Source organism: Phoenix dactylifera, chromosome 6 (genome assembly GCF_051530095.1).
Source record: "Phoenix dactylifera cultivar Ajwa chromosome 6, Ajwa_hap1_PhDact_Kaust_v1.1, whole genome shotgun sequence".
NCBI classification, from domain to species: Eukaryota; Viridiplantae; Streptophyta; class Magnoliopsida; order Arecales; family Arecaceae; genus Phoenix; species Phoenix dactylifera.
In genome coordinates, this window is record NC_143195.1 from 26098081 (window position 1) to 26110305 (window position 12225).

Sequence of the window (12225 nt, forward strand, 5' to 3'; positions counted from 1 at the left end):
CTTTTAACTAGAGGAACTCATATCTTACTAACATCGTACACCTATCTCAACATTTCCATTTATATTACATTTTAATATATTTTTCAGATGCTCTTAACTGCCCAACATTTGCGTCTACAACATACCTGCTCCCAGTTTATAATTTTTTCCTCACATAACCAAGGAATGCATCAATCAAGCACCTCACCACATCATCTTTCGACTTCTTATTACCTTATATGTCTTCAATAATCTCTCATTTCTATTTTAATAATAAATCCTAATTATTGAAACAAATCACCTTGGGTTATCTCTTATCCATCAATCTTGACTTGACTGAGGCCTCTTCATTTTCATCGCATGAAGGCAACACTGTCAATTTAAATATGATAAACAAACGTGCTTCAAAATCACTAATTTTGATATGTGTATGCAGCCCCGTGACCACTCAACATATGGTCCAAGCGGCCGGCATATACAGCCGGGCTAGGATAAGCTAATCTACTAGAAAACAAGAATTAGGGATTTTGTCATCATGCCTACTGTAATCTGTGGAGATATTTACTTCAGTTATATAAAATTTGAAATGCTCATGAGGGCCTCACAAAGAACCCACATATTTCGCTTTTTGAACATCTCCATTTCTTCAATTCAATCTGCTACAGAGAACATGCACTCTACAAGTGGTATAGGTGACGGATGGGACAGGAGGAGCAGCAGCGGCACTCATTTCTCTTACTTGTTTTTTAATATCTTGCGAAATTTATTGAAATAGATTAAGCAGTTTGTAATGATAAATATCTAGCTCATTAACAACATGCTGCAGTCAGATCCAAAAACAAAAAAAAAAATATAAAGACAAAATGCGAACCAGTTTCAATGCTGAGAGCGCCTGGCTGACATATAATATAACACTGAGCTTCTGCTGCAAAGCAACGAGGTTCCCCCGCGTAGCATTAAGCTCCTGCACCTGTCTCGCGGTTCCCACAAGATCACCAATCAAAATCCTGATCGCCTCCTTCAGCTCCCGAATTCGCACACAGGCCTCCACAATCTCCCCGTTCAGGCCCTGCAGCTGCCCCTGAGCCTCAAAGAACGAGTCCGACCTCAGCGAGATCTCCCTCACCAGGTGCATCTCTACCACATCCAGGTACTGCGTCAGCCTCTCCTGGAGCGCAGTATTCTCCTGGGCCGACGGCGAGAAGGGGCACGCGGCCTGGAATGTCGTCCCCTCCTCCAAAGCAAAGTCTTCCTTGAAGAACAGGGACGGCACCTCCCGGAGGCACGCCACCAGTGCCTCCCCCTGGCCGCGGATTTCCCCATCCCCGACGGCCGCGGCGGTCTCCTTGGAGCTGTGATTCCGGACATCCTCGAAGCGGGAGTAGGACTCGAAGATCGCGGATAAGTAGGGCTGGAAGTCGGCGCGGATGACCTCGGGTAGGGGAATCGAGGGGACGAGCGGCGGAGGAAGGTCGGCAGTAGCGGCGGAGGCGGAAGGCCACCAGAGGGACCAGTACGCATCGGAGCGGCCGGCGTGGGGGTTGTTGAGGATGGAGGAGAGGCTCTGGCTGACAGCAGCGGCGGAGGCGGAGGGGGAGTCGAAGTCGGATCGGCTGGAGGCGGAGCTGGAGCGGCCGAGGTTGATCGGATCGCGGGAGCGGGGTAGGCCGTCGGCGGCGGTGCGGAGGGGGGCTCTTCCCGGTTGGGAAGGCGGCGCTTCCATCCCGGCGGAATCTCGGAGCAGGAGAGGCTTCAGAGGAACCCTAATTCGGGGGGCGGAGAGGCCAGATTTAGGGATTTAAGAAGGAAGGGGTCGCAGATCCGATGCTGATCTAATGATATATACAGCAATGCGATGGAGGGAGGAGTTGCAGATCGAGAAAGAGAGAGGGAGGTAGAAGAGGTGATTATTTCCGTGGGCACGTGGAGGCGTGAAAACGGGGTGTGGCGATCCACGGGGTATTTTTTTAAAAAAAAAATAAATTATTAAATAAAATACTAAAAACGGGGTTTGGGGATGTGAGATGTTAGCATCCCTAACCCGGAGACCACTCCTTTTTTTTCCAGCTGGTCAACATTTCGCCTTGTTATCTTGATAAATTAATCTTGCATAATAGCCATATCGTTCTCCCACGAGTTCATTGATTCATATTTGATTTCTTTGATTTTTCAGACAACTAGCACTTGCCGTAGAAGTAAAGAGTATATTTTTTGTTTTATTAAGCGGATCCTACAATAGGAAACAAGAAAGATAAATCATCCATTTCTAGTCGATATCCGGAGATTATCATAAAAGTATGTTGTATTCTAAGTTATACACGTCTATTAAGAGACTAATAGGGTGTGAACTGGTCACCTTCTTTATAGCTCATCACTTCGGTAATATTCTGAGGACTCGCCAGTATCTATTTTCTCATCACTGAAATGTGTTTTCTCTCCAAACTTTTATGATAGTGCTCACGTAAAGTTAGCGTGAGCAGCTGATGTAGTAAAAAAAAAAAAGAGTGTAATAGAACATGCTGGATCCACTGTGACGATAAAAAAAAAAATCTTCGAAACATTGCAAGATATACTTAAAATAGTTGCTATAAAATATAAAAAATGAAGATTTACACATATAACATAATATATTTTAAATATTATACAAAGACTTTGATTTTGTATTTGTATACAGTGGTCTAGAAAACAATCCCATACCATTATATAAAACACCAGAGATAAAAGTTATAATAAGACCTAAAATTTGTATTTGCATGTTATGACTGAAGAACTGTCATGGAGTCCCATATGAAATGTGGGAAATTAAAAATAACTCATGGATCCCTAAATATTTCCAATATTATATGAAGGTCTAGTTTTTGTATTGAAGTATGTGGGTCCATGAAGCATTTTGGGGTTACTATATAAAGCATCGAAACAAAAAATTATAATAAGGCCCATGATTTGTTCAGCTATAGAACCATTCCTAGGTTACTATATAAATTAGGAAAAATAAAAATATACTTATACATTCTAATATATTTCAAATATCTTATGAAGTCTTAGTTTTTATATTTTACTATAACGTGCAGTAATAATTTTGTGTCCATCATATAAAACATAGGAACTGGGTACTCTATTGTAGATGGATGATGAAAATTTTAAAATAATCTTAATTATTATTGCCTATAAAAATATAATTTATATTAACAATTAGTATTATTTATAGTACTTTTTACATGTATGATACGCCAAAAATTGATTGTAGATGTGATTACCCAATGAATATTATTAGCATTCAATATGGAAAAAGATCTCATATGGATTAGATACATCATTACTCATATTTGGTCTATATTTATCTCGAGATGAGATAGAACGGGACGGATAGAGTTAAATAAAATAGATTAACTCTATAAAATTATAATAAATATATTTTTATATTTTTTATATATTTAGATTGGAGGATTTTATCTTGCTTTCGATCGGATAAAATTTGAGTCGGGTGAGATGAGATATTTAATGAGCTCGTAAATTGCCGTCCCTACCGATCTACTAAGGTCGGTGGTTTAACCCCGGTCGTCCACTGAGCCGTGATGGGACGGGTGACCTTCAGCCCGATTTGGCGCTGACCACGTGCGTGACTTGATGCCACCTCGTGCGAGAGGCCTCGATGGACGCAAAATTCTGAAGGACGGTACCAGATCAAGTCCGTATATGAAAATCCGTGCACACATTCGGAAATTTGAACTCCGTCGTTGCTCCACTAATGAAAGCAAGTAGTGGAGAAAATATAGAGAGCCAAATCACGCGGACGCCCGCACGGTTACGCAATTGGCTGGAGACGGAGCGGAACCCCCTCTTTATTCCCCCGCCGCGCCGTGTCCTCTCCCCGCCCTCGATCGACCCCCGTCAGCCCGTTAATAACTTTTTTCCGTTGGGTTTTTACCGCATCATTCGGCAGCCCGACCTCTCCTATCCGCCGGACGATGGGTTGCTCCTCCTCCCTTCCAGGTCTGCATTCATCCCCCTATATTTTTCTCCCCATTTCTCCTTCTGTTCCCTTCTCTATCTAGGGTTTCGTAAATCCACCGATTCAGTTACTTAGCTCTCGATTTCTTTACATGCATGCAAATAGGTAACCCTTCATAGCATCTATTTGTTGAATTTTTGTTTGATATGATCTCTATGTCAACATGTAATTTGGAATGCTATTATGTTCTGTTATGAAAAAAATTGGAGCTGAATTCTTGAATAAATTGCTGTTATTCTTTTGCATTAATAATATTGGCATTGTTATTGCGCTTTGTGATGCATGCGACGTGCATCGAATCAATTGTGAATTTGCTGTTATCTATTGGGAAAAGGCCAGTTTTTACTCGCTCCGGCTACAAGCACGAGACCTTCCAATCTCGTGTTGTTTGGTTCTTGAAATCGATTGTTTAGCTCGTTCAACAAAATATTATATCGACCGTCTTGTCTTTTAATTCCTTGTGTAGGTTGGATATCACGATTTAGGCTTTTTATCATATGGCAGTAAAATGAAGCGTCATAATAAATTGCTGATCTATTCTATCGTTTTAATGTATTAGTTTTGGTGATAAAACCAGATGATCTTTCTTATCTAAAGTTTCCCATGGGCAACATGCAAATATGCATAATGTCCTACCATCTTACTGTTGCCTTTAAAGTTTAACAGAAAGAAAATTTATGTGCTGGCCTTTTCTGTTATTTTCCAATAAGAGCTTAATGATGCATTTTGCCAACTAACTTCAGTTTAAGATAAGTTACCTAATCGAGTTTGTTTTGCTACATCTTCAGTTTATGATGTCCATTATCCTCTGTATCACTAGCTTAGGAACAAGAGATAAAATACAAGTTGTGTGGATGGTGGATTTTATGACTGTTGGTGAGATTTCTTCACATGCAAATGTTGGGAATCATAGAACTTTTCTTTTTGTGTTTCTACATATGAGTTACACTCAGTTTGATATGAAGTTAGGTTATTACTTATTTGCGATCATAAGGCAACACAAGCTTTAGATGAAAACAAATATATAAGTTCTATTTTAGGAAGCATTTAGTCTAAAATTATACAGCACAGTTTACAATTTTCAGTTATAATATTTAAAGTATGCTAAGCTACAGATGAAGCAATGTCAAGTTATTGAGACAATCCAGGATGCTAACATATGATCTTTTGGCACCAATCAGATAGGAATGCTGGAAGGTTGGGTAGTCTGAATAACGGAAACTCAATGGTTACTGACTCAAAAAACTTGCGCGTCAAGGTATGTTAGTTTGATTTTTTTGTTGTGACAATGTTGTTTGACCTTGGAGCTGCAGACTAATTGATGCTTTGCTTACCAGCCATCTTGATTTTTGTTTCATCTTTTATGCTTACCATATCACACTCTACAATTTCAGCACAACGAAGAAACTCATGCAAGTGTTTTTCAAGTTATGACAATTTTATACACTATGAGAGGCTAGATAGGTTTGCTAGTATTACCAAGTTTTAGATACTATACTCATATTAATCTTTTGACTTTTGGTAGGACGCTCAGCAGAAATGGACTGCTGGTAAGCAGCTATACTACATATATATGATTTATAAATGATATCTGTTACAAAATAGGCTGAGTGAATAGCCCTTGTGAAAAAAGAGAAAAAAAATCAGTGACTAAAATGCATTTGATAGATATGTACCCTCATGGATATATTTACTAAATTACGTTAGGGAGAGTAGCTGAATGAGACTTTCAATCCTGAAGGTTACGTACTTCTGCATGTTGCAAAGATCAGATTTGAAAAAAAAAAATAGTGAAGTTAAATTCATATTTCAATTACTGGAGGTGATTATTATCATCTAGATGGGCAAGTAGCATGGAGAATCCTTGCATTGGTAAAAGATGACAAATGATGATGGCTTGACATCATTGATATCCATCATAATATGGTAACCTAGTTGTCAAAGAGCTTTTTGAGTCCATTCACACCGCATTTTAATTCAAAAAAATGAAGTGACTGGTCCTTTTGATGGAAGAATGGTGATTATCGTAAGCCTTACTTAGACACTGTGGAAAAAGGTAATTTTGATATCGAGCTTAACTAGCGCCTAACTTTTCTTAAGGCCTTGTTTGGATGCTGGAATTCATTTTCCAGTTGGTGAGGGACAATGACCGAGGGCTTTGGTTTCATGAAGGAAGATAAGTGTTACATAGTCGTTCAGGCTATCAGTTCCCCTCTTTCTGATATTTAGGAGTTAGATATTCCACTTAGAAGGTGGTTTATCTTATCGAGAAACAGGGATTTCCAGTGCAAATGGTGTCCTGATTCTTTCTAATTGTACTGATCTAGTTGTGAATCAGTAGGGGGCTTGCCGTGGTACGAGCTATGTCCTACACAATCAACCTTAATTGCCCACCTCAGATGTGTTGTTTTCAGGATTATCATTTCTTTTTTACCCTCTTTCTGCCCTTGCTCATCGCAAGCCATGACACCTGCTTATGAAGGATTCTATTCCGGTCTTCAAAATGTAGGGGCATATGGCGTCATTTTAGTAAGAATATTGAATAAATGACTTACTATTAAGAGGATAATAGCCCAAGCTAATAAAAAAATGTTTGTTGTTAGTTACTTATGGTGCCTTTTACAGGCATGTTTGTTATGTTTCCTACATATCCATAAGCCCGGGATCTTATGTGGTTGCTTTTTGGCTCACATCGACTTGACATTTTGTTCACTGGCAACTTATCTAGTGATTGACCAAACATTAGAATAAGTCCATTTTTTCTTGCAGTTTTATATTTTTTGTCCTCATTGATATTGTTTAGCAGTTGGTCTGACTCATGGCAGAAATTTCTCGCGTATGTTCAAACATGTTGATAGCTTTAATATGGGGAACCAAAGATAAATGGTATCTAGAGAGGTAATAGGTCAAAAGAAAACAAGCCTTTCAATATGGACTTCTGGAGCATAAACTTGTGTGCATAAAAATTACCATTTCAAATTACCATCAAGTCATCATGGACTTTGTCCAGCTGCAACATATAATTCACTTTCATATCAACCCTTTTTTTTTGTGCGTGCAGTTGGTATTGTTGGGGGATTCTGGTGTTGGTAAAAGCTGTATCGTCCTTCGGTTTGTTCGTGGTCAATTTGACCCAACTTCCAAGGTAAATTTTTTATTGATCTTTATAGTTATTGACGTAATTATCCAATAGTCAGTGGACCTGCTCTTGTGTAGTGACTTATGCTCGTCAAAGTGCTATTCTACTTGTTAAGTTTGCTTCTTGTCCTTTATTCTTGTTGTAGATTGATTTCTATAACGTATGCTAATATTTAGATATTAATGCTGTTGGTTCTTGATGGTCTTTAGGTAACTGTTGGTGCATCATTCTTATCACAAACATTAGCCTTGCAAGATTCCACAACAGTAAAGTTTGAAATATGGGATACTGCTGGCCAAGAGAGGTATATAGTTGAATTAGGGTATATAGTTGAATTAATGATATTATTGCAGAATACATCATAGATCTGCTTCTCTTTTATCATATATTTATGAGGTTAACATATTTAATCAGGTATGCTGCCTTGGCACCTCTTTACTATCGAGGAGCAGCTATTGCAGTTGTTGTCTATGACATAACGAGTCCAGAATCATTTGTCAAAGCAAAATACTGGGTTAAGGTACGATACACCTTTTCACATTAATGTAAGGTCTGTCGTACCGCCCCGTACCGGAGCGTACTATACTGTACCGGAAGAAAATTGGTACGAAACACATCTTTATATCAGTACATGCCCCATACCATCCGTACCGAGGTATACCATCCTGTACCGGTCCGTACTGAGGCGTACTTAGATAAAAACATAGTTAGAGAGCTATTTCGGCATAGAGGTATACCGTACCGTACCGAACCGAACCGATAAAGTACCGATACGGTACCTGGTACCAAGATTGCGGACCTTGCATTAATGCGATCCTTCTGAACAGATTTTCACTTTACCTCTGCTTATATCTACTTTCATATGACTTAAGAAGTTCTAATGGTAAGGACTGTACCAGAAAACCAAAGATCAGTTCCCATTTTCTAATAATATAACTCTAACACCTTGATGCCTTTTTCCTTGAAAGAGAGTATGGTATTGGCAAGGATCGTTTTTAAAAACCTCTTCTGGAAATGCTGGTTGGAATACTGGAGTGTCCGACAAAGTGTTCAAACCTGTAGATAGTTATGTTGTTGGATGGTTTACTGTCATTTCCTTAACCTCCCACCAACAGTATTGTGTTCAACTTGCAACAAATAATTTGAGGCTCTGATATTTTTTAGGGTCCTATTAATCTTCTCTGTTTCATTTGGTTATTTTTTTAGTTTCATGATCCAAATCCATTCTTCTTGTTGTTTTTTATTACTTAGGTAAGGTGTTATGTTGTCGTGATTTGGCATTTCTGCCTTTTTTTAATTTCCACCAGCTTGAAATTTAATAGATTTTAGGTGGCGGTATAAAGAAAGAAAAGATTTCAGGTCATGACATCTTGACAGGGCTATCACCTGGATGCATAGGAATCTTTGTGCAGGCTCTTGATCTGGCATCCACCATGCCTTTAACTCTATGTCAATTTGTGATTGTATGGCATATCAGTTTTTAGTGGGTCAGTTTTAGGTGCTACCATGGCTGGGAGTGAGAAGCGTTGGAAGCTTGTCTTACTATAGTGTGCGTATCATACCGTACCGATTGTACTATATCGAACTAGTGTTGAACCAGTATTGTTCAAGGTATTGGTTTTGCAGACCTTGTTTGGAAAAGCTTTCCCATTTTGCTGCTTGCTGGAGTACATGTGATGCTCTCTATAATCTCATGAATCATGATATAGCTTATTAGGTTTGTTGGGCATGCCTTTTATTTAATTGCCTAAACAGTAAATCGGATAATACTTTCAGTTTTCAAATAAATTGTCTAAACATATACTTGCTTTTGCTAAGAAGAAACACCTTGGTTTCTAGAACCACCTATGCCACCTCAAATTATTAGAACTTGAAACTGCAATGAGATTGTTCACCTGAGCCATTTCACATTGCTTTATGATTGCCACAAGAACTATAATTGAAACAACTTTTGTTGTAGCTTCAATTGTGCAAAATCAGGTGTCCTTTCTGCAAGATTCTTCTCTTTCAAACTATCCCTCTTTTTGGTGGTTGCAATCACGCAGACTGTCTGAAAGATTCTTAACACATGCCCTGCTTCATCTTTAAAATTATTTGTCTATTAATAGAAGTGTTCCCTTTTTTCTCTTATTCTTTTTCTCTTTTTTTTGAGAAAAATGCATCTCACCAGCATGTATGAGCCCCTTAAAACTGTATGAACTCAATATTTGAAGCTACATGCTCCATACCCAGAAAGATGCTGACCCCAAGAATCCAGTGCAAATCATATGTGATCTAATACTGGCCTCTTAAGAGTCTTCACAAATCTCAATTTATCATTTTTCCTTCAACCTACTGACTGCATTGAACCTATACATGATTGCTTCTCTTTGACACTTACTGACTGCATTGAACCTATACATGATTGCTCCTCTTTGACACTGAAAGGCATGCTTGAGCTCCAATTGAAAAAAACAACTAGAAGGACATGTCTCCTAATGATTTGAGTGAACACCTTATAGATCTGGAAAATAACACTTCTTTGTAATAGAACCCAAATTGCTCCAAAACTTATCCAGTTCTTTCCTCAAGAACCCCATCCAGGCTGAATCCTAAATATTCATCAGAAAATGCCATGTACCAATTCAAGTTCTTATGGTACACTTTTCGTTAATGTTTTTATTAGTAATATACATTCCTCGATACTTCCTAGTACACTTAATGTTCTCCAGGACTCTGGATCAAGGTGATTTACACTGCAATTTTACACGTTATATGACCAAATAGATCAATGGTCAGTGGAAATCTTTTCAGTATGTTGTCAATTAGAGTTTACCAATTTGTGCAATTCTCGAGACATTCTGTATATATTGCAGTATTATATTGCACACCAGGAATTTCTTTTAGTAACTGGACTATTGTTTCCAATTTGCCTTTTTCTCTTTTTGGTTTCTGGTAAGAACCAATTTGCTGCTTTATTTAGTAATTTATCTGCCTGCACATGCCAACTTTACCCATTAAAGTTATTTACTGATCCATGTTGTTAAACAAATAATAGCAATTTGCATGTAACAGGAACTCCAAAAACATGCAAATCCTGATATTGTCATGGCCTTGGTTGGTAACAAGGCTGATCTGCATGAAAATCGGAGTGTATCAGTCCAGGTATGCAGCATCTCAAGATTCATTGGCATTTGCTCATGGCTGGTATATATTTGGCACTGAAAAAATTATCTGGTCCTTTGTTTTCTGAAGGATGCACAAGACTATGCGGAGAAGAATGGTATGTTCTTCATTGAGACATCAGCAAAGACAGCCGATAACATCAACCAACTGTTTGAGGTACTCATTCACGTTAGATATTGAGCTCCATGCTGTCAAATTATGCATATTAGAAATTTGCAGGACCACATGTATAGTTTGCATAACCAAGGTGTATTTAATAGTATGCTCAAGTTTTTTTTTTTACCTTTCTTAGCGCCTGATAGGGGCCTATTTTGCCATGCAGATGTCTGTATGTTCTTTTCTTTCTTTGGTTGAACCAGAACTTTGAGAATGCTAATAATATGATTTTGAGTATATGGACAAATTATATGTGGTTTTATCTTTCTATTTAGAGCACAGGGGTTTGTGATGCATACTTTCACACATGAACCTAAAGGCTTATACCTCCTTCAGATGCTTAAAATTGTTGCATATGTTCTACTTTAACCTTGATTTACTAGGAATTCCAAGTAATTCTAGTTCTCAAATGTGACTGGTTCATAAGCTGACCCCAAATAGTTGGGAAAAAGGCTAGATGGCCATGGTTATGGTAAACTCGACCGGTTCATATGCAATAGGAAATTTTCCTATACTTATAATAAATCTTAATCATATATGGGAACGATTGGTGAATGTGAATTCATAAAGCTGACTGAAATAGTTGGAATAAGGCTTGATGATCATGGTTATGTATCAGTCCATCAACATTTGACAAAATTCTACATGCTTGTTTGGAAATCCGATGTTGTGTACAACAGCTACTTGTTATCGCACTAAAATTATAGCTAAGCAAATTAAGCGGCAGCTTATCAATTGACAGTATCTAGTCATGTTTTCATCTAGATTATCCATTTCCACCTTGAGTTTGAATGTCCTATAACGGCTTCTCTTCTGTTTTATTGATCATGGAAATTGAGTGGTGAAAAATATCATAATGCTGTCAGAGGTTATATAAATTGATGCATCTCTTTTACTTATATATATATTTATTTGAATGATTGAATTGTTAAGACTGTTAACTAAAGCTCTATTCTCCATTTTTTTCCTTTCCAGGAGATAGCAAAGAGGTTGCCCCGGACAACATCCTCTTCCTGATTGACTTTGGAGACGAAGTCCACCAACATCCATCATATACAGGGGACTGTTTTTTAGTGTGTACAATGATAGTATAATTCACTTGTTATGTGATATATCCCTTCATATCTCAGCTACTGTCATATTTCATGTATCTCGGTTAATAGTATGTTAGTCATTGACCTTCCGAAGTTTATGCCAGAGTTGCCGTAACAATTTGTTATGACTCTAAAGGGCCTAATCAGTTGGCCGTCTTCTAAACAGGCTGAGCCAGATCACCTAGGCAATTATATTTTATGTTTCTTTTCCATTGTGCTCATGTTATGTGGAAAGTAATCCGCGAGATCTAAGCTGAATAAGGAATGAGGGTATGATTATTTATTACATGGTAAATGTGTTGGAAGTATTGGGAAAGCCATACAGAATTTCCAGCACACTCGCATGTCAAGATTTTTTTTTGCCTTACTGCTGAACGTTCCTTGCATTGGAATTGAATTTTTCTAGACAACTATCAATTTCTTATTAGTTTGCTTAACTGATTAAGAATAGTTAGCACTTAATGACCTGCCGTTAGGGTGCTACTTTGACTTTTTTATGGTGGTCCAATAATTGAAATATTCATGCTTTGGCATTATCTTGGTCCTGGATATAACTTTTAATTGCTTTTTGTTCCTGCACTTCATCTTGATAGTGCTGTAGCAGGCTTTCACAATCCAGATTAAAAATAGCTTGCCTTGATCTAGATATGTGAGTGCTGTAGACCTCTTATATTCCTATG

The 12225-nt window shown here is 38.1% G+C and overlaps 2 protein-coding genes across 5 annotated transcripts in view; one reads left to right on the forward strand and one right to left on the reverse strand.

Moving 5' to 3' along the window:
- Positions 1–1985, reverse strand: part of VPS54 — a 43350-nt gene extending 41365 nt beyond the window's left edge. For all 4 annotated transcript variants that reach the window (XM_039126766.3, XM_039126765.3, XM_039126763.3 and 1 more), the window contains exon 1: positions 851–1985. In XM_039126766.3, the coding sequence (XP_038982694.3) occupies positions 851–1702 (852 nt within the window). In that variant the 5' untranslated portion in view covers positions 1703–1985. The remainder of the gene's footprint in view (positions 1–850) is intronic.
- A 1762-nt stretch (positions 1986–3747) lies between these two features.
- On the forward strand, positions 3748–11755 carry ARA6 (Ras-related small GTP-binding family protein). Its single transcript, XM_008786271.6, has 8 exons — positions 3748–3972; positions 5173–5249; positions 7053–7136; positions 7340–7434; positions 7545–7650; positions 10185–10274; positions 10365–10451; positions 11427–11755. The coding sequence occupies exons 1-8, from the start codon at positions 3948–3950 to the stop codon at positions 11466–11468; spliced, it is 606 nt and encodes a 201-aa protein (XP_008784493.3). The 5' UTR covers positions 3748–3947; the 3' UTR covers positions 11469–11755.
- The last annotated feature ends 470 nt before the right edge of the window (positions 11756–12225 follow it).

Bases quoted from the DNA above. Each gene is read 5' to 3' on its own strand.
- ARA6 (XM_008786271.6), top strand. From the start codon at position 3,948: ATGGGTTGCTCCTCCTCCCTTCCAG. The intron at 7,435-7,544 runs GTATATAGTTGA...ATATTTAATCAG, and splicing joins GATACTGCTGGCCAAGAGAG to GTATGCTGCCTTGGCACCTC. The intron at 7,651-10,184 runs GTACGATACACC...TGCATGTAACAG, and splicing joins AAGCAAAATACTGGGTTAAG to GAACTCCAAAAACATGCAAA.